Source organism: Ailuropoda melanoleuca, chromosome 9 (genome assembly GCF_002007445.2).
Source record: "Ailuropoda melanoleuca isolate Jingjing chromosome 9, ASM200744v2, whole genome shotgun sequence".
Classification (NCBI taxonomy): domain Eukaryota; kingdom Metazoa; phylum Chordata; class Mammalia; order Carnivora; family Ursidae; genus Ailuropoda; species Ailuropoda melanoleuca.
Window position 1 is genome coordinate 100,615,378 of NC_048226.1, and position 24,752 is coordinate 100,640,129.

A 24,752-nucleotide genomic window follows, 5' to 3' on the forward strand; every position below is an offset into this window, starting at 1 on the left:
GGTAATTAATTCAAAACTCAGAAAACAAACATCACAGTAATTTCTGCCATTCGTTTGAAAAACATATTCAACATCTTGGCAACTGCCTTTCCAGATTTTTTTTTTTTGCACCCACCTGCCTTCCTGCCCACAGAAGTTCCAAGCAGTAATAGATTATACCCCAGAGGCCGGGGGGAGGATCCCTGCCAGGAGTGACACCTGCCTGTATTTGGTGGCCCCCACCCAAGTCTGGACACTGAGAATACCAGGGTCCCTTTAAAATCCAATGAGGCACTCCAGAGCACCTCCTCTCACACCTACATAAGGGACAAAAGGAGCTCCACTCCCCCCTCAAATATTAGAGCTTTGTCAGTACGAGGAGAGGTCAGCACGGAGGCTCATTTCTCCCATCACTGGTTCATTCGAACAGTTACCGAGGCCCTGGCGGGTGCCGCACACATGGGAGGAGCGGGTCGTCCCAGGTCAGAACCCCAAGGTCTGCGTGTGGCAGCGTGGCCTGGCTCGCAGGAGGCTGTGACACAGGGAATCAGTGCAGCCCCACCACCTGGTAGAGTGTGAGCCGTCCCAGGAAGTTCAAGGGCAGCGATTTGCGGGAGAAAAGCAGCCCTGTGGAATAAACCAACAGTCCGACGCATCGTGTCACCTGTGGTCTCAGAGTCCTCCACGCGGTGGTTGCTCCGTCAAGTAGGATGCTGGGAACATTCCCTACAAGTCCTACCGTGAAGCCACAGACATAGCACATGCTCAGAGTACCGGCCAAGTGAAAATCATACCCAGTGTGCACAAAGACGGGCAGGCCATCTTTTTGTGCCAGGTTGAGAATCCCGATCATTTCTTTTTTTTTTTTTTAAAGGAATCTCTGCCCAACGTGGGGCTCGAACTCAAAACCCTAAGATCAAGAGTCACGTGCTCTACTGACTGAGCCAGCCAGGGGCCCCTGGTGATGTACTTTTGTATGAAAAATGTTCCGTGTTGGTATTGCTATAATTTTCATCACAGAAACCCATGACCGTCACCACCCCCACTCATCCTTGAAGAGATTCCATCTTCCCCGGGTAACGCTCAGGGTCAGAGCAGACACACCCACTTCCTTGGTTCTCACCTCATGGATGGCAAATGCCTCATGACCACATCCAGGGCCTGGATCGTCTCAAAGGGGACGCTGGGCAGCCGCCCCGAAAGTGCATCGTGTAACGCCTGTAAGCTCACGCAGGACACCCACTTAATGGACACCTTGAAGATGCGGTCTTTTCCTTCTCCAGGCAACGTGACCTCCAGCTCCACCTGTGAGGAGATCCAGAGCACACGGTTACTCACACTTGTCTCTTAAGAAGCTACCGGGAGGTCAAAGGTGGTGGGTCAGCTTCCGGAATACTCCTGGGTTGGAAAATTCAGCTCGTCCATTATCCCACCAGGCACACATGTGACAGACGTGGGACCCGGGCTTTCTGCCGGGCCCTGCACACAGAGGCAGCCTGGAGAGGTGAGCATCGAGAGACGGTACCATGAGGAGGCACTGCCAGACCCTCCCTACAGAGCTGCTCTTCAGCCTGGGGGTCCCAGCAGGGCGGGTGGGGAAATGGGCAGGGGCCTGCGAGCTAGCCGGGGGTCCTGGAGACAGACTTCCCAGTGGAACTGAACACACTGCGATGGGTCTGGGGGTTTGCATTTTCTGGGTCCCTTCAGAGTCCACAAGCTAGGTTTGCAGTGACTAAACCATGAACAAAAAGCCTTCTGAGGACAGACGTGTGGTAAAACAGCTGACGGCCAACACCTGCTATTCCACACCAGGGCATTCCCGCCTGCAACGAATGCCTCCACCTCTCCTCGGACTAAACAGGTTCACGAAGAAGTTCTCTGAACAGAATGCGGGTGCTGGGGACTCGCACTGGGCTCTTCCCTGCCGATGTTTCCAGAAGCTGTTCTACGGGACAGTCCGCGCCCCAAGGGCACCAGCACCCCCAGGTACAAAACATGTGGAGACAAGGGAGAATATATTTGCAAATGGGAGACTATATTTGCAAATGATACTACAGATAAAAGACTGCTATCCAAGATCTACAAAGAACTTCTCAAACTCAATACGCGAGAAACAAATAAACAAATCATAAAATGGGCAGAAGATATGAACAGACACTTTTCCAATGAAGACATACAAATGGCTAACAGACACATGAAAAAATGTTCAAAATCATTAGCCATCAGGGAAATTCAAATCAAAACCACACTGAGATACCACCTTACGCCAGTTAGAATGGCAAAGATAGACAAGGCAAGAAACAACAATTGTTGGAGAGGATGTGGAGAAAGGGGATCCCTCCTACATTGTTGGTGGGAATGCAAGTTGGTACAGCCACTCTGGAAAACAGTGTGGAGGTCCCTTAAAAAGTTAAAAATTGAACTACCCTATGACCCAGCCATTGCACTACTGGGTGTTTACCCCAAAGATACAGACGTAGTAAAGAGAAGGGCCATATGCACCCCAATGTTCATAGCTGCATTGTCCACAATAGCCAAATCATGGAAGGAGCCGAGATGCCCTTCAACAGATGACTGGATTAAGAAGCTGTGGTCCATATATACAATGGAATATTACTCAGCTATCAGAAAGAACGAATTCTCAACATTTGCTGCAACATGGACGGCACTGGAGGAGATAATGCTAAGTGAAATAAGTCAAGCAGAGAAAGACAATTATCATGTGGTTTCTCTCATCTATGGAACATAACTAGGATGATCGGTAGGGGAAGAAAGGGATAAAGAAAGGGGGGTAATCAGAAGGGGGAATGAATGAAACATGAGAGACTATGGACTGTGAGANATGAGAAACAAACTGAAGACTTCAGAGGGGAGGAGGGTGGGGGAATGGGATAGGCTGGTGATGGGTATTAAGGAGGGCACGTATTGCACGGTGCACTGGGTGTTATACGCAACTAATGAAGCATCGAGAATCATCGAACTTTACATCGAAAACCAGGGATGTACTGTATGGCGACTAACATAATATAATAAAAAATATTAAAAAAAAAAACGTGGAGACAAAAGCTTCAACTTCAAGACCCGTAAGAATCTCCTGGGAAGAAATTAAAATTCTCAGCCAAGCCTCAGAGTATTTGCCACAATAGTGCCCAACTGTCTCCAACAGCTCTGTCCAACAGAACTTTCTGTGATAATGGAGACAGTCTCTTCCCGTGCTGCCCAAGACACCAGCCACTGGCCCAATGTGGCCGCTGAGCGCTTGAGATGTAGACAGCGTGGCCAAGGGACTGAATTTTCAGCTTTTGTTAATTTTTCATGAATCCACATTTACATGGACACATGTGGCCAGTGGCTGGCGTCCTGGACAGTGGTGGGGAGCGTGCCCCAGTGACTCACTCCCTGAAGCAGACAGTCTCCTCCCAGCTGTGAAGCGCCCCTCGCCCACCCGCCTGGCTCCTAGTGGCGCCCAGACCCACCTTCACCCCATCACTTCAGTCCACCATTTACGATCCTGCCGCTCGCCATGTGGTAACTGAGGAGTACGTCCCGAACACACGGCAAACTCAGACCCCACTCAGTTGGTGACGGAAACAATTCTGACATTTGCCAACAATACTTCCCAATATTTATGGAATGTCTAATTTGACAGGGCACGGATTGTATATATTTTACCCCTAAACACCCAAAGATCCCAGTAAGGGAGACTTTATTCACGACTTTTTATATATAAAAATACAGATGCTCAGACTAAAGGTCCAGCCCAAGGCCACACAACTATGAAAGGCAGAGGTGGGGCTGACTCCAGATGACAGTCCACTCCCCACGTGCTCACGGGGTGCTGTCACTGTCAGGGCAGCACAACACAGATGCGCCTCCCCAGGCCCCCCAAGCCTGCGAGTCCCACAAGGAAGAGGTGGCAAACTCCTGGCCAGGGGTCACATCCCAGGTCAAGCGTTGCGGCCGCACCAGCCTCCTCCCTGCCCTCCTTGCTCCTTCCTCACTCAACAGGCCTGGAGGCCACTCTCAGCTCCTGAGGAGCGCCTTCCCTCACGCACTCACTACACCACCTTCAAACGTCCTGCGAGCCACAAGCAGACTGCACACATAAAGTCACCTGCACACTCATGTCCCAGAGGACACCCGCCCAGCAGCACCCAGAGCCCCACCATGCCCAGAAGCCACTAACTGGCCGCGGCCTGAGGCCCAGCGCGGAGACAGCACTGAGAGAGAACAGACACTTCCAGGACACTGCAGTAGGGTCCCTTCCAGAAGGAAATGACAGCCAGGAAGACCAGAACCACACTGAGCGGTCACCTCACACCTGTCCGAATGGTTAGAATCAGAATGATGAGAACAGGTGTTGGCGAGGATGTGGAGAAACGTGAAACGCTGTGCACTGTTGGCGGGAACGCAGCCACTGTGGGAGACAGTATGGGGGTCCTCAGTAAGCGAAGAGCAGGAGTATAATCCGATCCAGTGGTGCCACTCTTGGAGGGTTCCCCGAAGAAAACGAAACGCTAATTTGAAAAAAATACATGCATCCCTGTGCGGATCGCAGCACTATCCACACCAAGACTGGAAAGCAGCCCAGGGGCCCACGGACAGAGCAGTGGATCAAGAAGAGCAGCTGTCTGCACACCCTGGAATATTGCTCGGCCCTCAAAAAGGGGGTATCTTGCCATTTGCAACAACACGGACAGATCTAGAGGGTATCATGCTAAGTGAAACACAGAGAAAGACAGACACCATATGATTTCCTTCGTATCTGGAATTAAAAAACAAAACAAACGAACACACAGAAAGACAGAAGCAGACTTGTAAATACTAAGCACAACTAGTGGTCACCGGAGGGCGGGGGTGGGACGCTGGGTGACACAGAGGAAGAACAGGAAGAGGTACACACTTCCAGGGATGAAATACACAAGGGACGACCAGTACAGCACGAGCAGCACGGTCAACACCGTCACGATGCTGCGTGGTGACAGGTGGTGACCACACTCATACGGGGAGCGTCTCATAACGTGCAGAACTGTCGAGTCTCTGTGTTGTACACTGGACACCAATACAATACGGCATGTCCACTTTACTCCAATTAAAAATAAAAGTTTGAAAATGCACCCCCCACCCAGCTCTGATCCTGCATGACTAAGATCGGCCGCCACCATGGGAAGGGCCACGCCGGGGCTCAGGCAAGGGGAAAACCTGTCCTTAAGGAGACTGGAGTCTAGCCTCAAGCACAAATGATGTTTTTATTACGTAATGAGGCATTCAGATAAACAAACCAAACTTTTCCTTGCCAGAAAAGCACTGCCATAGCATCCTGCCATGTCAATTAAGAAAATGTGGAAAAAAAGTTAAAAAGTGGTAATTACACAAGGTGATGGATGTGTTGATTAATTGTGGTGATCGTTCCACAACATGTACATATATCAAATCATCATGCACACTAGAAATGTATGCAATTTTGTCAATTACACCTCCACAAAGCTGGGGGGAAACGTCTCTATGAGCAAACTAAGTGGGGGGAAGGAGGGGGTGCATTTTCCTTCAGCAAAAGATACTTCTATACATGTTTAAGTGGGTTCCAGCCCAGCCTCCTCTTGGCCCCACACAGAGAGAGCAGAACGAGCTGCAGGCCCTGAGTCTCTGCCAGACACCGTGCCTCAAGAGGCTGCCGGGCGTGGCTACCTGACAGCTTTGGGACAGCGGCGACTTCAGAAGAAATGCCCCATCACGGGGCAGGGTGGCACTGGCCTTCAGCTGTGACACAGCCTGAGGACATCCTCATGTCGGCCTGGGCCACTGGCCAGCAGAGTCCGTCCACAACCAAGATACTTTGATCCCTGAACAACCTGCAGCTCTCGGTCCCAACAATGCAGCAGCCCAAGGCCACTGACTGGATGTGGTGGGACGCAGGGGCTCCCAGCTCTGCAACCTTCTGGGGCATGACCAGGGCAGGGGGCTCCATTGGGCTCCCCGGCTGCACCCCGGCCTAGAGAAGGGGGAGCCAGCTATGAAGTTCAACCTCTCCAGACAGAACAAAGCCACACACTCAAAGTCACCAGGCTGACGGGGTCCGAGCTGCCATGGGGAGAGCCCCACGCTGGTACCCGCGCCGCAAGGAGAGGGAGAAGAGCACCGTCAGCAAGAGAAAAAACTGTGGATGGAGGAAGCAGGTGTTTTTCGACAGGGTTTTCTTGTCTCCAACTCAGCTGTTGTGTGGCCAAGGCCCCGTGAATTCACCGCTGCCTGTTCTGGAGAAAAAGAGGTTGCACGGGCAGGGCCCCAGGGCCGCCCGCTCTCCGGGCCAACTCCAGACCACAGGTCCTTTCCCGGGGCGTGGGGGAGCGTGCAGGTCACGTTTTGGGTGAGATGTGTGCGGGGAGCTGATACGAAAGGCCATCTGTTACTGCTCAGCAACCAATCTCTTCAAAAAGCCAACTGTCGTCCCTCCAAATCACTTTGGACAAAACCACCGTCCCTCCTCGTCCGTCTGCGAGGGGTGTGGGGCCTGAGTCACCCTCCTCAGTGGGACCCACAGGCACAGCACACTGGCTGCTCGGCCAGGTGTAAGCCACACCTGCCAAGCACTTCCGGCCCGGGCCAGTGGGGTTCAGGCACTTTGACAAATGCTGTGGCTTTACTGGAGGGACCCTCAGCCCTGAGAGGCAGCAGAATCGCCCCGAAGAGCAGACAAGGCCGAGCAGACCCTTTACCTGGATGTTGCTCAAGGAAGGGACCGGACGGATGGCTCCCTGCCCCCCCCCCCGCCTGCCCTCAAACCTCCGACCCTCGGAGCCAGCACGGAAGCCTCTCTGTCCTGCCCAGAGCCCCCAACACGTTTTAGCTCAAGTCAGCAGTCAGCGGGTTTGCGCTCGTGGCCCCGGCTGGATGAGGGGCACAGAGCTGTCCAGGCGGGAGAGCCAAGACATGTGTTTCGTGCAGGCATGCCCTCCTTTCCACGTGGGTGTCTTACCCATTCGAGCTGTGCCCTGGCCTGACGTGTCATGCCTTCCCTGAATAAACAGAGAGAGACTGTAGCTACAAGAAGCTGAGGCCCAAAGCGGGGCCCCAGGGTGGACCCCACTGCCAGGAACAACAAACAACATACATTCTGATCTCGCAAATCACACTATGTTACTGCAAAGAGGGGCTGGGAGTTAAACCCAAAATGGTGATCAACTCCTACAACATCTTCAGTCTCCATTCTGAAATGTGAGGGCCTAGCCTGGGCCGCAGTGTCTCCCAGCCCAACTGGAATTAGGGTGCGTGGGCTACTTAGCAGGAGAAAGGGTAAATGACAAGCGCTGCCTTCCTTGAGTAAGGGCCACGGGCCACGCTTTGTGTGCAGACCTGGGGGAGCCTCCAGCAGACACAGGTGAAGGATTCTGACTACGGAAGTGCCCACCACCCAAAGGAAAGTACTTCACAGAAAAAAAGAATAAAAGAAAACAACAAGAAACGATTTGTTACAAGAGGTGAGTATCTGGGAGAAAAGGGGTCATGTTCTATCAGCCTTTAAACAGAAGAGATTAGCGTCTCCATATCACAACTGTTGCACAGAAGCTTAGACGTGACGGGAAGCAGTGGCCGGGGGCAGGCTCTCCGTGCTCATGCTGAAGGCACAAGAGGGTGGGGTGAAACCTGAGAGCACGGAGGGCACATCCCCACCTCTTAGACCACTAACCACAACCCAGCAGTCTCTGCTAGGCGTGTCGTAATTAAGTACTTGAAACCCTGATGACTCAAAGCATGATTTGGGACCAGTAGTATGGGCATCACCTGGGAGCTGCTTTTTAGAAATGCAGACCCCCCCCTTCAGAACCTGCATCAGGAGCACAGGCAGAGATCACATCACTGGTAGAGATGCTCTCCCAGGGGGTGGATTCATTCAGTTTTCAAAGAACCTTGGGTGGCGGCTTCTGCACACCTCCCCCTTTCACAGGTGCGGCCCTGGGGGCTTTAAGACGGCTTCTTACCCAAGGTCCCACCACAGGAGAGGGCAACACGAGGACCGGAACCAGGTCTCTGTTTACCCCAGAGCCTGGTTAACTTCTACAAGGACAAGTTTCAAATGTGAACACTGTATCGACTCCCCCATCCCTTCTGAAGGAAAAATGTTCCTATGCCCCGCCTAACGTCTAATTATAACTGTGTACAGATAAACTGTGAATAAACTCCTTATGCTTTTTTTTCTTATACAACTTTAAACAAAAACAAATGTGCAAATTAAAAACTTCATAATAAACTTCAAATGCACCAGCATGTTTCTTTGCAAGGCATGATCCCAACTCAGTGGACAGGCATAGGGGTCCCGGGACTTCTTCCAATTCAGAATGCCGGTGTCAGTCACCCCCTGCCCAGCCCGGCCATGCACCACTGTTATCTCGGGATCCCCGGAGACCAGCTGGTAAGGAGCCCTTATCGCCGCGCGGNCCCATGCACCACTGTTATCTCGGGATCCCGGAGACCAGCTGGTAAGGAGCCCTTATCGCCGCGCGGCCTTCCTCGGCTGTAATGTACTCGACCATTATCAGAGTACCGCCAAGTCCGAGCTGCACCGCTAGGCGCCAAAACCACCCAGTCTCCTGGCGATTCAGACGAGTGCAAGGAGCTTAGTCATGTTAAGATTATCAAAAAACGGAAAAGCAAAATATTTAAAGGCTGAGGAGGGCCTGCATCTTGCTGGCCAGCAGTGTGAGACTGTAAGCACCGAGCTACACTCCTTCCGAGGGACCCAGGGGCTTAAGAAGTTAATTGGGTAGGGGCGCCTGGGTGGCACAGTGGTTAAACGTCTGCCTTCGGCTCAGGGCGCGATCCCGGCGTTCTGGGATCGAGCCCCACATCAGGCTCCTCCACTAGGAGCCTGCTTCTTCCTCTCCCACTCCCCCTGCTTGTGTTCCCTCTCTCGCTGGCTGTCTCTATCTCTGTCAAATAAATAAATAAAATCTTTAAAAAAAAAAAAGTTAATTGGGTAGGTCGTTCTCAAAGGGCATCAACTCACTGCTCTCACTGGGAGAGTTAAGTTACTTGCTTCTCTGCTGTGTTTTTGTTTTTAAAGTCTGTGTGAAGACTATTTCTGAGTTGAGTTTTGCTCTTCTTCTGTTAATAAACAGTACCCGTTACCACCCTGGATCATCAGCTCATTTGCTGGAAGATGTGCCAAGTGACAACTTCTTATGCAGAACTTGTATTGCTCTAGAGCCACGATGACAAAAATAGTAAGAAAAGGCGACATTTTAATACAAGCACTATCTGCAGTGGTTAACAGATCAGTGATGACCATTCATGGGAACACCGGCTCCGGATGGACCTCTGCTGGATTTCACGGCCACCATCACACACATCCCAGCCCTGCAAACGTGCTCTTCCACAGGTCTTTACAAGTCCCACCGTGTGATCTGGGCTCTGGTCTGACGGCGATGTGCGGCACGGGTGCCCTGCGTGTGCGCGTGTGCGGCACGGGTGCCCTGCGTGTGTGCGTGTGCGACACGGGTGCCCTGCGTGTGTGCGTGTGTGGCGTGTGCAGCACATGCGTGTAGTTCCGAGAAGCTCTGTCTGTCTCTGAACCTGGCCAAGGCCCTGGCCAACGCCCCGCCCCAACACAGGAGAGCACAACACGTGGAAAGTAGTTTCTACGGATCTCAGGATGGTGCACACAGCAACCGGCCGCTCTTTCCTCCCAGGTGATTTAATTTGTGCCAACACGTTTGAATTTTACCGCACTGCACGTCGTCTGATCCAAACGCATCCCTTACCTTATCCCTCCCAATTGGAAGGGGCATCGCTGTGTAGAGATTCTTTCTTCCATCAAACACTGGTTTCCGATCCCCAAAGATCTGTGTTTTAAAGTGCTGGACCATATGTTCCACTATTTCCCTGAAAAGGACAGAATTCAAGCAAAATGTCAATAAAATCAGAGAAATGACACGCAAGGACAACATTCTTCTAACATTGGTTTATGAGCAATTTTGGAAAACCCATGGCTCCTCTCAGTGAGACAACTTTCAGTGTTCTTCTATAAAGACTCAAACCAGAACGTTCAGTGGGCTGACGCTTGCTCAGTCAGTCAGTCAGTCAGTCGGACACGGGAGAGCTTCCCCCACGCCGGGCACTGTGCAGACTACATCCAGCAGACCACACACGCACCCAGGACTTCCTGGGGTCCCTGTTCCCAAAGCTGGAGATCGGATGCCACACGCCCTGCCAGGTGACTCTGTGGGACCTCTCAGCAGAGCAGATACCACCCCTCCCTGGTCGACACTGGGTGCTGGCTCAGCCGTGGCCTTGCTCTGGTCACTGCAAAGTCCAAAGATGTGACCCATGCCCAGGCTTTCCTGGGCTTTGTGTGACTGGCTTGGCCTCTTGTGCTGCTGTGATCTGCTGTAAGCATGCACCCTGGGTGCTGTTGCCCCTTCAGTCTGAGCTCCAGAACCCTAACGTCGACTCAAAGCCCAGGGGCAGCCTGACCCAGCCTGGATGCTCAGATGACCTTCAGGGCCGTGAGCACGGAACAGGACCTTTGTTATGACAGGCACTCTGACGCTGGTACTCCGTGTTCCCCAGGCATCACAGCAGCAGAACGCCAATGAACACACAGAAACCGTTCTGTTGCAGGGTTCCGTAAGCAGACTAGACCTGTGCCCTCCCCCACCCACTGTGCCTGCCTGTCCACAGCTCAGCAGAGAGGTGTGCAGACACACACTCTGAATGGCCAGAGACAGCTCAACTATCCCGCTGGCTCAAGGCTCAGGGAAAAGTGATGCCCACCCACCCACCCACCCTCTCTGCAGGTTTGCTCCAACACAGCCCCACTTGGCACCTCTCTGTCAGCATTTCGGGGTGGCTTTGAGGCATTCTGATTTAGCTCCCCAAATACTTGACTCTTCTTACACACAATGCCTCATAAAACACAGACAGGAAAGACTATGACACCAGCCTGGCCCCCCAAAGGTCCCTCGTGAGGGAAAAATGCAAAAGTTGGATAGCGAAGGGACTGGGACAGGTTCCTAATCTCAGTCACTGTCAGCAGCTCATGGGATGTGGGAGTGAGGGAGATGCACTCCGGCAGCAGGGCAAGTGGGGCGAGGGGAGGGACAGGACATCTGAGAGGCTGACCCCAGCAGGGGAGACCTGAGCTCAGCTTCATTCTAAGGCTCTTGCTCCGGGGTACAGCTTTGGTCATCCTTCAGGAAGCAAGAACTCATTCCATTCCTTTGCCAGAATATGAGGACAGCTGGCCTACAAGTCTTTCTGTATTCAAACCGGCTTTGCCCAGTCAACCTTCAACTGTGCTAGTCACGCCAGAGGAGTCTGCAGGCATGCAGCCGATCCTGCCCAAATATCCGCTGCCTAAGAGATCCTCTGGGCATCATCTTCTCTGACGGCTCCACCAAGAACGCACAGGCCTCTGCCGCCGTGTGGGGACCACAGCCCGGGCAGGTGAAAGCCCCAACGGCAGCGGGGGTGGCTCCAACCTCTGGCTCTGCCATCCCTGACCAGCGGCCACGGTGCGGTCTCTCTGGCGTCTCCACACACTGCTCTGGGCCACCATTGGAGAGAGGCTGTCTCCAGACCACTGCTCTCCAAGCTTCAAAGATCCCATCTTCTTGGTCAAGACGTCACTGTCCACTCAAGCTCCAGACAGCTCTACTGGAGACTTCCAACCACAGCCAAAGAGCAAATCATCCAGCTGAATGCAGATCTATTCTGGACAGAATAAAGAGGACCATGGGCCAATCTCACTTATAGACACGGATGAAGAAAGTACAGCTGACCCTGGAACAGTGCAAGGGCGAGGGGCACCAACCCCCACACAGTCAAAGCCCCGCACAGAACTTCTGATGTTCCCAAACCTTAACTCCTAGTAGCCCGCTACGGACCGACACCGGCATCGGAGGCCATCTGCACGCATTTTGTGTATTGTATGTACTGTACACGGTATTCTTACAATAAAGTAAGCTAGAGAAAGAAAATGTTATGAAGAAAATCATGAGGAAAAGAAAATACATTTACTCTCAGTACTGTACTCATTGAAAAAAATCCACATAAAAGCGGACATGCGCAGTTCAAGCCGTGTTGTTCAAGGGTCCACTGTATTAACAAACTGAGTCCAGCAACTCAGGAAAACTGACACTGTGTCCAAACGTTGGGCGGATACCAGGAATGAAAGGTTGGACTTAACGTGACAAAAGTAACCAACACACACAACATGTTACAGACACCACGTAAAATCGACGGCTGTAACGCTTCTGGAAGAAAACACAGGAGAAAACTCTTTAATGACCCTCAGGACAGACAAAGATTTCTTTTTTTTTTTTTTTAATTTATATATTTGACAGAAAGAGACAGCCAGCGAGAGAGGGAACACAAGCAGGGGGAGTGGGAGAGGAAGAATCAGGTTCCCAGCGGAGGAGCCCGATGTGGGACTCGATCCCGGAAGGCCGGGATCATGCCCTGAGCCGAAGGCAGACGCCTAACGACTGCGCCACCCAGGCGCCCCAGGCAAAGATTTCTTAGAACACAAACAGTATGAACTGCAAAATAAATAAATAAATAAAAATTCAAAAACATCATCAAAATTAAAACTTTTACTCTTTAAAAAGCTACAGTTACAAAAAGGAAAAGACAAGACACTGGGAGTCAATCTTCAAGAAACACACATACATGTCTGACAGAGGACAGGCACGCATAATATGTTTTAAAAATTTTCGTAACTGAGTAAGACACACACGTGAACTTTAAACAACGGGAAAAGGATAAGAACAGACACACTGGAAAAGAAGCTACAGGAATGGCCAATAAGCACGTGGAAAGACACTCCTCATCGGTCATTAGGAAAATGCTCACAAAACTACGAGAAGACCCCAGCACGCACCCGCCAGCTCTGGCTAACATCACGAAGACTGACCAGACCAGGTCGGTGAAGGGCAGGGGGCACAAGGGATCACAGGGTGCTGCTGTGAAGGACAACAGTACAGCCGCTCTACAGGGGAGAAGCTGGCCGTCTCTTATAAAGGTCAGTGTGTATTCACCACGCCATCTGGTAATACCCAATAGTTACAGAAGAGAAATGAAAACACAGAACTACATCGACACTTGTATGCAAACGTCTGTAACAGTCCCAACCTGGAAACAACTCATATGTCCATCAACTGGTGAACAGACCAATTAGGGCACAAGTTTACAATGGGACACTTATTCCACGTGTGGCCTGCTAGGACAAGCAACACAGTGGCTGCATCTCAGAAACGTGCTCAGGAAGGAGGCCGCCACAGAACGGCGCACACGGGGGATTCCATTTGTGGGAGACTCTCTCAAAGGCAAACATGAATCCTTAACAGAAGGCACCTGAGTGGCAGCCTCTGGACAGGGCACGGGGAACCAGCTGCAAAGGGGCAGGAAAGAGCTTGGGGGAGTCAGAATGTTCCACACCTTCATTAAGGTGGTTGTTACATGTGCATACACGTTTTTTTTTAAGCTCATTAACTATAAACTAAAAATGGATGCATTTTGTTGTAATTATATCTCAATAAATTTGATTCATACTTTAAAAATCATATGTAGAAAAAATTTTTAATTATAATTATCTCAAAAATGTAGGAAAAAGCATTTACTAAAATTCAACACCGTTCACATTTTTCTTTTTTTTTAAGTTAGCAAACTAGGAACAGATGGACATGTCCTTTATCTGGTCGAGCTCTCCCTCCGAGATTCACAATAAAACGAAGATGCTGCCTTTGCTGCTTGAGTCCCAAGCCGGGCTGCAGACCACGGGCACACGGAAGGGTAAGAACGGGAGGAGGACTGTAAAGAGGAAAAACTACCATCACTGTGGACATGAGGGCTGTATTTGTTGAAAACCCAGACAAACCTGCAGAAAAGCTCAGAGTCCTTGCCTTTCTATCTGTGTAATCCCAGGGCCCGGCGCATCACGGATATGCCACCAACAAACGCACACATTTCCCCCCAGTACTAAGTCTTTAGTTGTTCTTTTAGTCACTCATTCATTCATTTGTTCGCGCTCTCAGGTGGGTGGTGAGGCAGGGGAGGAGCTCGTGGGCAGGTCAAACAAAGAAACCCAGGAAGCCTGGTTTCATGCAAGGAGGGAAGGGACTGGTATCCAGTATTCGCAGCACTGAGCTGGAGGCCACGCCACTTGTCTCCACGAACGCTTCCTACCCTAAGTTGAATCCAACAGTTGGCATGACAGTTCCACTCAACGTGCCAAACAGGAGCCACAGCAGTTTCACTCACGTGCCAAACAGGAGCCACAGCCTACGCACTCAGGAACTGCCGGCCCCTGGCAGAATGCGGCACACAGCTGGGGCTCGGTGCATTTCGGTGGAGTAAGGAAGCTGTTCACTCCTTGCAGAAAGGAGTCACCCCAACGTACTACAAAGTAGCCCTGGTCGGGCGACCCGTCATCCAGAACCCTGGCCACCACACGGACCGAGAGAAGACACCCGTCATCAGCCGCGTTCTGCTCCCATGCCTCCGTGGCTGACGCTCACAGCAAGGAAGGTGCTGTCACCTTGCACGATCTTGTGCAAAACATAAACAGGGACCACACCACTTAACTTCTAGGACAGGATGCCTGCTAACTGTAAAACACAGCGGCCCCTTCCCTTCACGAACACTGACCGGCTCCCCATGACTGGCCAGTGACTCAGTGACCTTCCTTCCTTCCTGTTTCTTGGTCTCTCTCTGTTTGAATGGTGGTAAAATAAAGTAACATAAAACTTGCCATTTCGGGGCAACCCTCTCGGGTCTCCTCCCTCTTGGGGAGCTCAATAAACTTTGCTTTGCTGCCCACAAAAAACCAAAAACAAAAAAACCGAAAACAAACCAAAAAGCAACCTGCCATTTCCATTACTGTTCCGCGTGCGGCTCGGCGGCACGAGGCGCATTCACGCCGTGTGCACCAGCACCGTGGTCCCCGTCCAGGACCACCTCCGTTCCTGCGGGGAAGGCCCGCACCCACGACACACTAGCCCCAGAGACTGGACGGGACCAGCTGCTCCTTAGCAACTGCTGGCAGACTTCTGAGAGGAACTCCCTGGGGACGTGTGACCTGCTGGGTCCCTGTGTTTCGTTCTTCCTTCCGAATGTGTTTGATCCTGGACAAACAGCTTCACCCCACATACACCTCCGGCTACGCACCAGACTTCACTCGAAAGGCGACGGCCCCAAAGACTCTGCTCGCTCTGCAGACCCCGCAAGAACACAGCTGCGGGCCACGTCTCGGCGCTCAGCAGCCGCAGGGGGGCGCCGTCATCTCCATTTATGCCTGAGGACGCGGAGAAGCACGGCCACATGCTACTGAGCGGCAGCGGCAAGACGCAAACCGCCCTGGTAAGCGAGACATGCCGCTGATCCAAACAGGCCGGCATGCCCCCTATTTGCTTCGTTGGCCCTTTTGCCACAATTCTGGGCAAGTTTTCTCTTTTTAAAAAAAATGCAGTCTTGGGGCGCCTGGGTGGCTCAGTCAGTTAAGCATCCGACTCCTGATTTCGGCTCAGGTCATGATCAGGGTGGTGGGATGGAGCCCCTCACTCAGTGGGGAGCCTGCTTAAGATTCTCTCTCTCCCTCTCCCCCTGCCCCTCCCCGCTCACGTGTGCGTGCTCGCTCTCCCTCTAAATAAATAAACATGCAGTCTTTTCTTAATTCCTAACTACACGGGTCTTACATTATCACATCTTCACTGTCAACTTCAATACAGGTAATGCTGAAAGTCTGCCTAGACCACGTCCTCATTTCAATCCTCTTCTCAGAAGCGATTTGATCATTTTCAAAACTACGCATTTATAAAAATATGTAGGTACATAAAAAGCAATACAGTGTATCATTCTTTTTCAAATGTATGGCATCAAACCCATGGTTTTGGACCTTGCTGTTTTCCCTCTAGGTGTCTTTGAGACCTTCCCTTGTCACTAGATACAAAGTGGTCATCAAGTCTAAAAAGAAGAGATATTATTGTATCATGTACCATAACTCATATTAACAAACCACTTATGACCTAGTTGCCTGTTTCCAGGCTTGATGTGCACACTGCAAAGCTCCAGCTCGTTCTTGTCCACAGTCGCACCGCACCGCACAGAAGGTTACTCAACCATCCCTACTGACTGACTCGAGGATGGTTTCTCTTTTTTTTCCATCACAGTATTAGACATCCTTGTACGTCTCTCTTTGGGATAAATACTTAGAAGTAAAGGACATACATACTACTTTAATTTTAACATATGCACTGTTCTAAAAGTCTTGACTAATGGACAATCCCTCCAGTGGGCAGCACCCAAAGCAAACAGCAGGCTGCAAACAACACAGCCCGGCCACCGTACTTCCCACCCTCCTGCCACACCCACCCCCACCCACTCCCAGGACACAGAGCCATCACTTCTGCAGTGTTCTCCTAGGACCTCTTGACAGAGCTCGAGAGGAACAAGAAGCGCAGGACCGTCAAAAGCAAGGAGCGTGCCTTCTTTTTGTAGGCCATCCTGTGCTCTGAGCAGAGTGCTGCTACTTTTGACCCACTGCGACGGTTTCCTAGTGCTGGTGGCAAGGCCCACACAACCTGGACTAGCGCTGTGCTCTGGCTACTCTGTGGGACCATCTCTGTAGCCACAATGATAGTGGAAGTGTCTGCAGGAGAGGTACCTTGCCTTATACTGAAGCCCTCCTCCAGCAGCCATGTGGTGAACAGTGATGGACGGTATGGCCAGATCGAGGGCACACTAGGCGAGGACTCACAGTGACGCATCATATAGTATATGGATGGCTTTGCACAAGGCTTCAGGGTTACACTCATTAAACATCTACCATGTGCACTGCACCAGGTTCTGGGAACTCAGAATTAAGACACTGTCCTTGCTGTAACAGAGATTGTAGTGTGGAAGGACAACTAGGTGTGGAAGGAGAACTAGGTGAAGAGATGGGGTGTTAAGGACTGTCTTGCCGGTCACTCCCAGGGGACAGAGCACACCATGAGCTCTGTGCTCTTCTTCTGTCTTCCTGTTCTACCTGGAGCCTCCCTCCAGCAGCACAGACTTCGAGCTGCTAGCTGGATGCTCTTCCCCACTAGGGCCGCGGACCGTGTCTCTCTTGCCCACACCGCACCCCCAGCGGCACACTACCACCTCCTGAGTGGAGGGCTCATACACGTGGCTGGCCGTGATGCTAGCAAAGTTGCAAGAGGGAGGGATGGAGCGGAAGTGCAGCATGTGGGTTTTGGCAACAGGAAAACTTTACTTCCAACATTTTTCTATGCTATTTTGATGGGTAACAATTTTGAGATTGGACCTTAGCCAAAGTCCATCAGGAGTAATAGTAAAAGAAAGAAACCCGAAGGCTCACACATTTAACTAGGCCGCAATTCTCAGGTTGACTCAAAACCCGGAGGAGAAGCACGGCATGCTAGTAAGTAGGCTGACCTTGGCCACAAAAATGCAGCTCAAACCCCATCTTTATTACTTTCTGTTTGACTTGAGGGAATTTCCAAACATTGGGTAAGTTCAGAACCTTGTAGATGTAACTACAACAAGGATGTGGCAATACAGTCAGGTAAAGACGTCAAATTTTAATCACCAGCAGCCTTTTTCTGTTGCCAGATGACAAAGCCTTAGTCATGTTTCCTTCCTGGTGGGAAAAAACCACCACCACCACCAGCACCAACAACAAACTATCTTGTACAACGGGGTGATGGCGTAGTAAGAGCCCAACTGCCATCATACCAATAAAAAACCCAGAAAATGTGCGTGCTTCTCTGGGCCTTTGCCCCACCTCTAAGAGTGTATTTAAATCACAGACCCACACAGTGTTTGCCTCAGGAAAACACAGCAACAGACACGGCCATTCACAGACAGTCTCAAAGCGTTTAAGAATGGAAGACCGTCCGTCAGGAAAGCTGTTGAAACCAGTTGTGCCCAAAGTTTTTCTTCAGAAACGCATGTTTTTAGTAAACACATATTTTAAAGGTTCTCATGCAAAGAACTCATGGGTCAAAGGGCATATACTATTTTTATTTTACTATTTATACCAAATCACCCACTAAAGAGCCTGGACTGGGATGCTGGGCTGGCTCAGTTGCTAGAGCATGCCACTCTCAATCTCAGGGTTATGAGTTCAAGCCCTACTTGGGCATGGAGCCTACTTAAAAAAATTAAAAATAAAGAGCCTGGACCAATGTATATTGGTCACGCTGAGCAAATCCAATTGTTTAGTTGCTTTAAGATAGAAGTTTTTTAAAATTTAAATTCAATTAGCCAACAGATAGTGCATTCATTAGTTTCAGATGTAGTGCTCAATGATTCATTAGTTGTGTCTAATACCCAGTGCTCATCACATCACGTGCCCTCCTTAATGCCCATCACCCAGTTACCCCATCCCCCCACCCACCTCCCCTTCTGCAACCCTCAGTTTGCTTCCCAGAGTCAAGAGTTTCTCATGGTTTGTCTCCCTCTCTGATTTCTTTCCAATCAGTTTCCCCTCCCTTCCCCTATGATCCTCTGTGCTGTTTCTTGTGTTACACGCATGAGTGAAGCCATATAATTGTCTTTCTTTGACCGACTTATTTCACTTAGTGTATTACTCTCCAGTTCCATCCACGTTGATGTAAATCTAAGTATTCATCCATTCTGACAGCTAAGTAATGTTCCATTGTATATATGAACCACATCTTTATCTTCATCTGCTGAAGGACATCTCGGTTCCTTCCATAGTTTGGCTATTGTGGACGTTGTTGCTATGAACATTGGGGTGCAGGTGCCCTTTTGTTTCCCCACATCTGTATCTTTGGGGTAAGTACCCATTCCACAGTTTAGTTTTATAAATAAGGGAACTGAATCCCCAAACATCCTTTCTCTTAAAAAGACTGTAATCAGGAATAAAATATTACAGCAAAGAGCACTTCATAAGGCACCAACACAAACTGGGCAACCAATCTGAGTTCTCAAACTGCAACTGAGAATTCTGTTTCGGACCACAACAAAGTAATTAGTATTGGACTTATCCTTCCACCTTAAATACAAAACTAGAGAAACTATGAGACAGCTATTTTTGGCATTGAAAAACAGGCAGCTTAAGACTGTGATTATTGAGGCAAGGGAAACACATGAGGTAAACCGTGCATCTGCTCGCTGGGAAGCAGTTTCCAAACCACAACACGGGGGGCAGGGGGAGGAGCACCAGAGGGCAGCGGTCTCGTCACACTGAGGAGATAGTGAGCAGAGTATGGTATGGGTCTGCAGAAGAGGTAGGAATTTGTGGGGCAAGGTACCAGAGAACACAGCAAAAGCCAGACTCCCTCAGTGTAACGTACATAATGTTCAACAACAAAAATTTACTATGTGTGTAAATAAGCCAAAAGGGTGACATTAGTAATCTAAGGAAAAACCTGTCGATAGAAACAGATCCCGAAATGAGCCATATGTGGTAATTAGCAGACAAGGACTGCTATAATACATATGCTATTACTATAAGTACATTAAAGGTCATTAAGAAAAATATGGGAACAATGAGCAAACAGATGGGGAGTCTCAGCAGAAAATGTAAACTATGAAAAAGAACCAAATGCAAAACCTACAACTGAAAAGTACAGTATCTAAATGAAAACAATTATTAGACGATTACCACAGAAGACTGGATACAACAACAACAACAGAAAGTGGAGGGGATAAAGCAATCTTGAAGACAGATCAATACGGATTATCCAAACCAAAAAGAGGGAGGGGAAAAGACATTTTTAAAAATCACAGGCTCAACGACCTGAATATAAAAATGACCTAACATACACATAATTGCAAACTCTAACATAGAGGAGAAAATGGGGCAGAAAAAATATTTTAAGAAACGATAGCCAACATTTCACCCAAATTTCATGAAAAATAACCAGCATACAAATCCAGAAAAACTCTAATGAACACCAAGAAGGAAAAATACAAAGAAAATCACACTTAGGCACGTCAGAGTCAAACTGCTGAAAAGCAAAATTAAAACAGAACATACGGAGAGGAAAAATGATAAATTACATATGGGTGAAGTACAATAAGAAAATAAACTGAACATTCATCAGAAATGATGACTAAAAGGTAATATAATGACAACTTTAAGGTGTTGGGGGAAAAATGTAAATTTAGAATTCTATATCCAGCAAAAATCTCTCTCAAAAATAAGAAGGAAATAAACACATTTGTAGATTTCAAAAAGGTGCTAGAAGAAATCATAATGGGCAGACTTGCACAACAAGAAAGGCTAAAGGATATTCTTCAGGCTGAAAGGAAATGATGCCAGGTGAAAATACCCATAAGCAGACAACTAGGTGTGGTTCATATATGGGTAAACAGACCATTTTCTTAATTTCTTTAAAGTAACAGCATTGTACCTTGGAATTTATAATGTGTATGTAAGTAAAACACATGAATAATAGTAAAAGGGCAGATGGGTAAACAGAATTACACTACTATAAAATTCTTATATTTTATATGAAGGTACAGTATTAACTGTGGTAAGTCAAAGATGCGTACTGAAATCTGTAAAGCAATCACTTAAAAAGCAAAAAGAGGTAAAGTTACAAACTAGTAGAGGGAATAAATGGAATAAAGAACATCTGATGAGCCCAAAAGGAGAAGGGAAAAGAGAAACACGAATAAAAAACAGATACAGAAATTTTAAAATATAGCAAGACGGTAGACTTCAACCACAGATAATTAAATTTAAATTTATATTATATTTAAGCAAATCTAACATACCCATTAAAATCCAGATATAAAGTAAGTCCCTGTGATATGATATCTACGAGGGACACACACACACACAGGCTGACTGTACAAGTACGTACAAAGATATACACCAGCTAAACAGTAAGCTTAAGAATGACTGAGACCATATTAATAATCTGCAGAAAAAGCGTTTTATTTTTTATTTTATTTTTTTAAAGATTGTATTTACTTATTTGACAGAGAGAGAGAGAGACAGTGAGAGAGGGAACACAAGCAGGGGGGGTGGGAGAGGGAGAAGCAGGCTTCCCACTGAGCAGGGAGCCCGATGTGGGGCTTGATCCCAGGACCCTGGGATCATGACCTGTGCCGAAGGCAGACACTTAATGACTGAGCTACCCAGGCGCCCGCAGAAAAGTCTTTTTAAACAAGACGAGTTACAAAATATGGAGAACACTTCCTAGTGATAAAGGGGTCAATTTGTCATGGAAGACAAAAAATTATAAATGTGTATATCTAGTAACAGAGCTTTGAAACACATGAAATAAAAACAGTACTAAAGGGAGAAACAGACAAATCCACATCAGAGCAGGACAGAAACAATGAGAATGGGTGTAAAGGATTAAAACAATACTATCAACCAACTCCATCCACTATTCAGAAATCCCCACATCCACCAAACTCAGGATACACACTCTCTTCAAGTGTCTGAATAGATTAAAAAAAAAAAAAACAAGATAAATCACATGCTTAGCCATAAAATAAGTTCCAATAAATTTCAAAAGACTGAAATCTTACAGAGTATGTTCTCTAAACATAAAGGATTTAAATTAGAAATCAATGACGAGAGGGTATAAAAAAAAAAATCCCCAAAGAGTTAAAATTTGAATGCACTTCCAAAAACAAACCAAAAAAAACATGGATTAAAGAAGAATGCACAAGGAAAATGAGAAAATATTTTGAATGAAAATTAAAATGTATCAGAACTTGTGGGCTGTAGCTAAAACCAGCAGAGGGAAATCTACAGCCTTAAACAAATGGACTAGAAAAGAAAGGAGGTTTAAATTTGATGATCTAACCTCAAAATGAATAGGGTAATAAAGATCAGAGAAAAGAAAATGCATGGGGGGAATGAACAAAAGAGAAAAATCAACAAAGTAAAAAGCTGTTTCTATGAAAGGAAGAATGTAATTGACAAACCCCTAGCAAGGCTGATCAAGGCAGAGACACAAACTGGGCTCGCACTGCAGGTCCCACAGGTATTAAAGGGGCATTATGAACAGTTTCTGGCCAGTCAGCTCAACGACTTAGATGAGCTGGACTCCTTGAAAGATGCAAACTATCAAACTGATACAAAAAGAGACAGAAAATTCCGAACAGCCCGATATCTGTTAAAGCAATTTAATGGTATGAAGAAAACTCTAGGTCCAAGTGATTCCAATGACAAATTCAGTCACGCGTCTCTTACTTTCCTCTCTCAGAATCTGGAGGAGGAAGGAGCACCGCCAGCACGTGTGACCAGGTCACATACCCCTGCTATCAAAACCTAAGAAGAGAAGCACAGATCAATGGCTCTCAGGAGCAGAGACACAAAAATTGACAACAAAATGCTAACAAATTAAATCCAGCAATATATAAAAATAACCGATCATGACTAAAGATGTGGGTAAAATCATACATGACGACTCTCAGAAATTCAAGCTAATTTAACATAAAATCAATGGAACACATCTCACTAACAGGAGGTAGGAAGGGGCGTCTGGCTGTTCAGCTGGTTGATCATCCAACTTCTGGTTTTGGCTCAGAATTCCCTCAGCCTGATAAAGGGTCTCCAAGAAAATCCTACAGCGAATAGAATATTTTATAGGTGAAGGAATGAATGATTCCCCCGTAAGAGCAGAAACAAGGCAAGGATGTCTGTTTTCACCACATATATTCAACGTTATTTATACTGGATTTCTTAGCCACTGCAATGAAGCAAGTAAAAAATAAATAAAATGTGTTAGAATCTGGAAAGAAATAAAACAATCTTTGTTAAAAAATAATGAAAAACTCTTTAACATCTTTAAAGTGCACAACAAAATGGTTTTAGTATAATCACAGGGTTGTCCCCCCAGAGCACCACAGTCACTCCAAAAAGAAACTCCATGCTCGTTAGAGTCACTCCCTCCTGAAAATTTTCCCTCCCAGACAATGAAATTTTAAAATACGATTTATAAAAACATCAAAGAACATAAAACACTTAAGAGTAAATAAAATGAAAGACCTCTATGTTGAAAAATATAGTAAGTTCTGCAGGAAATTAAAGTAGACCTAATCAATGGAGAGAGCAGCTATATGTTGGGACCAGAAGATTCAACAGCGTCCACTTTCCCTAAACTGATCTGTAGTTTCAAAGCCACTGCAATAAAACATTCCAGGGGACTTTTCGGTAGCAATGAAAATCAACTGATTCACCCCCGCCCCCAAAGGGGCACAGGTAAATCAATGGGGAAAGAAAAGTCTTCTCAACAGACCCTTACCTCCCAGCACACACAAACACTAATCCAAGATGGATCACAGGGATAAACAAATACATAGGCCTGGAGCGCCTGGACGGCTCAGTCGGTTAAGCCACAAACTCTTGGTTTCGGCTCGGGTCATGATCTCACATATCGCCATCCAGCTCTGTGTCGGGCCCCGAGCTCAACTCAGAGTCTGCTTGCGATTCCGTCTCCGCCCCTCCCCTGCCTCCACACACTCGCACTCTCTCTCAAATAAATAAAATCTTTAAAAAAATATGTGTATAGGCCCAAACTGTAATTCTGCTTTAAAAAATACCTTGTACCCTTCAGATAGACAAAGATTTCCTGAAAAGAACACACAATATAATAACCATTTTCAAAATTTTATAGATTGGATGTCAACAAAACTATAAAAATCTGCTCATTAAGAGACACCACTTAGAAAGTGAAATGGCAGGCCTCAAACCAGGTGAAGACATCCCCCATATAGGCTTGCACCTCAAATATATTACAAACTCCTACAAATCAGTAACAAAGAGACAAGACAGGGAAGAGGCTTCAACAGATACTTTATGTGAGGGGCGCCTGGGTGGCTCAGTCAGTTAAGCACCTGCCTCCAGCTCAGGTCATGATCCCAGGGTCCTGGAATTGAATCTCGCATCAGGCTCCCTGCTCGGCAGGGAGTCTGCTTGTCCCTCTGCCCCCCCTCCCCTGCTCATGTTCCCTCTCTCTCTCTCAAATAAATAAATAATAATCTTTAAAAAAAACTAATACTATGTGCCATGATACTATGTGACGTGTAAATATAACAGAATTACAGATATAAGCACAGGAAAAGGTGCTCAACTTGCTAGCTATCAGGACATGAAAATTAAAACCACAAAGAGAAACCACTGAAAAAGCAAAAATCACCAAGGCTGACCCTCCCACATGCTGGGAAGGACCTCACCCCTCACGGGGACCACTCTGGACAACTACCTGGCGGTTTCTCATGCAGCGAAACCTATACCTCCCCTATGATCCAGCAATTTCACTCCTGAGTTTGTATCTAAGAGAAATGAAAATGTATGTCCGCAAAAAACACTTGAACAACAATGTCACGGCAGCTTTGTTCGTGATGGCAAAGCCTAGACAGCCCAAGCATCCAAAAGCATATGAATAAATTATGAAATACTCATATCATGAAATATTCCTCAGCAATAAAAATAAGAAGCTATTAATACACACAACGATACCAGTCAATCTCAAAAACGTCATGCCGAGTCGAAGGAGCAGGTGGGGGAAGACAATCTCACAGGCTACACAACTTCTCTGTGTCCCATCCCCACCTACCCCCCAGCAGGGAACAAATCTAGGGTGACACAGATCAGAGCACTGGCCTCAGGGCTGGGACTAGGACTGACAGAGGGGCATAGAGGCAACGTTGTAAGCTGAGGGGCATGCACATATATTTGTCAAAACTCACGAGGCTATACACTTAACAACCGTATCAAGATACAACAGAATATGCAAAACGTTTTTCAAAAAGTAACCACAACAGAAACCTCCCAGGGAAGG

General features: G+C 47.9%; 1 protein-coding gene across 3 annotated transcripts in view; it reads right to left on the reverse strand.

Annotated features, from left to right (window-relative positions):
* Nucleotides 1–24,752, reverse strand: part of AGO2 (argonaute RISC catalytic component 2) — a 98,649-nt gene that overhangs the window by 35,481 nt on the left and 38,416 nt on the right. For all 3 annotated transcript variants that reach the window (XM_019801181.2, XM_019801180.2, XM_011226774.3), the window contains 2 exons: nt 9,738–9,858; nt 1,103–1,284 (listed from right to left, as the gene is read on the reverse strand). In XM_019801181.2, coding sequence (XP_019656740.1) covers nt 1,103–1,284; nt 9,738–9,858 — 303 coding nt within the window. The remainder of the gene's footprint in view (nt 1–1,102; nt 1,285–9,737; nt 9,859–24,752) is intronic.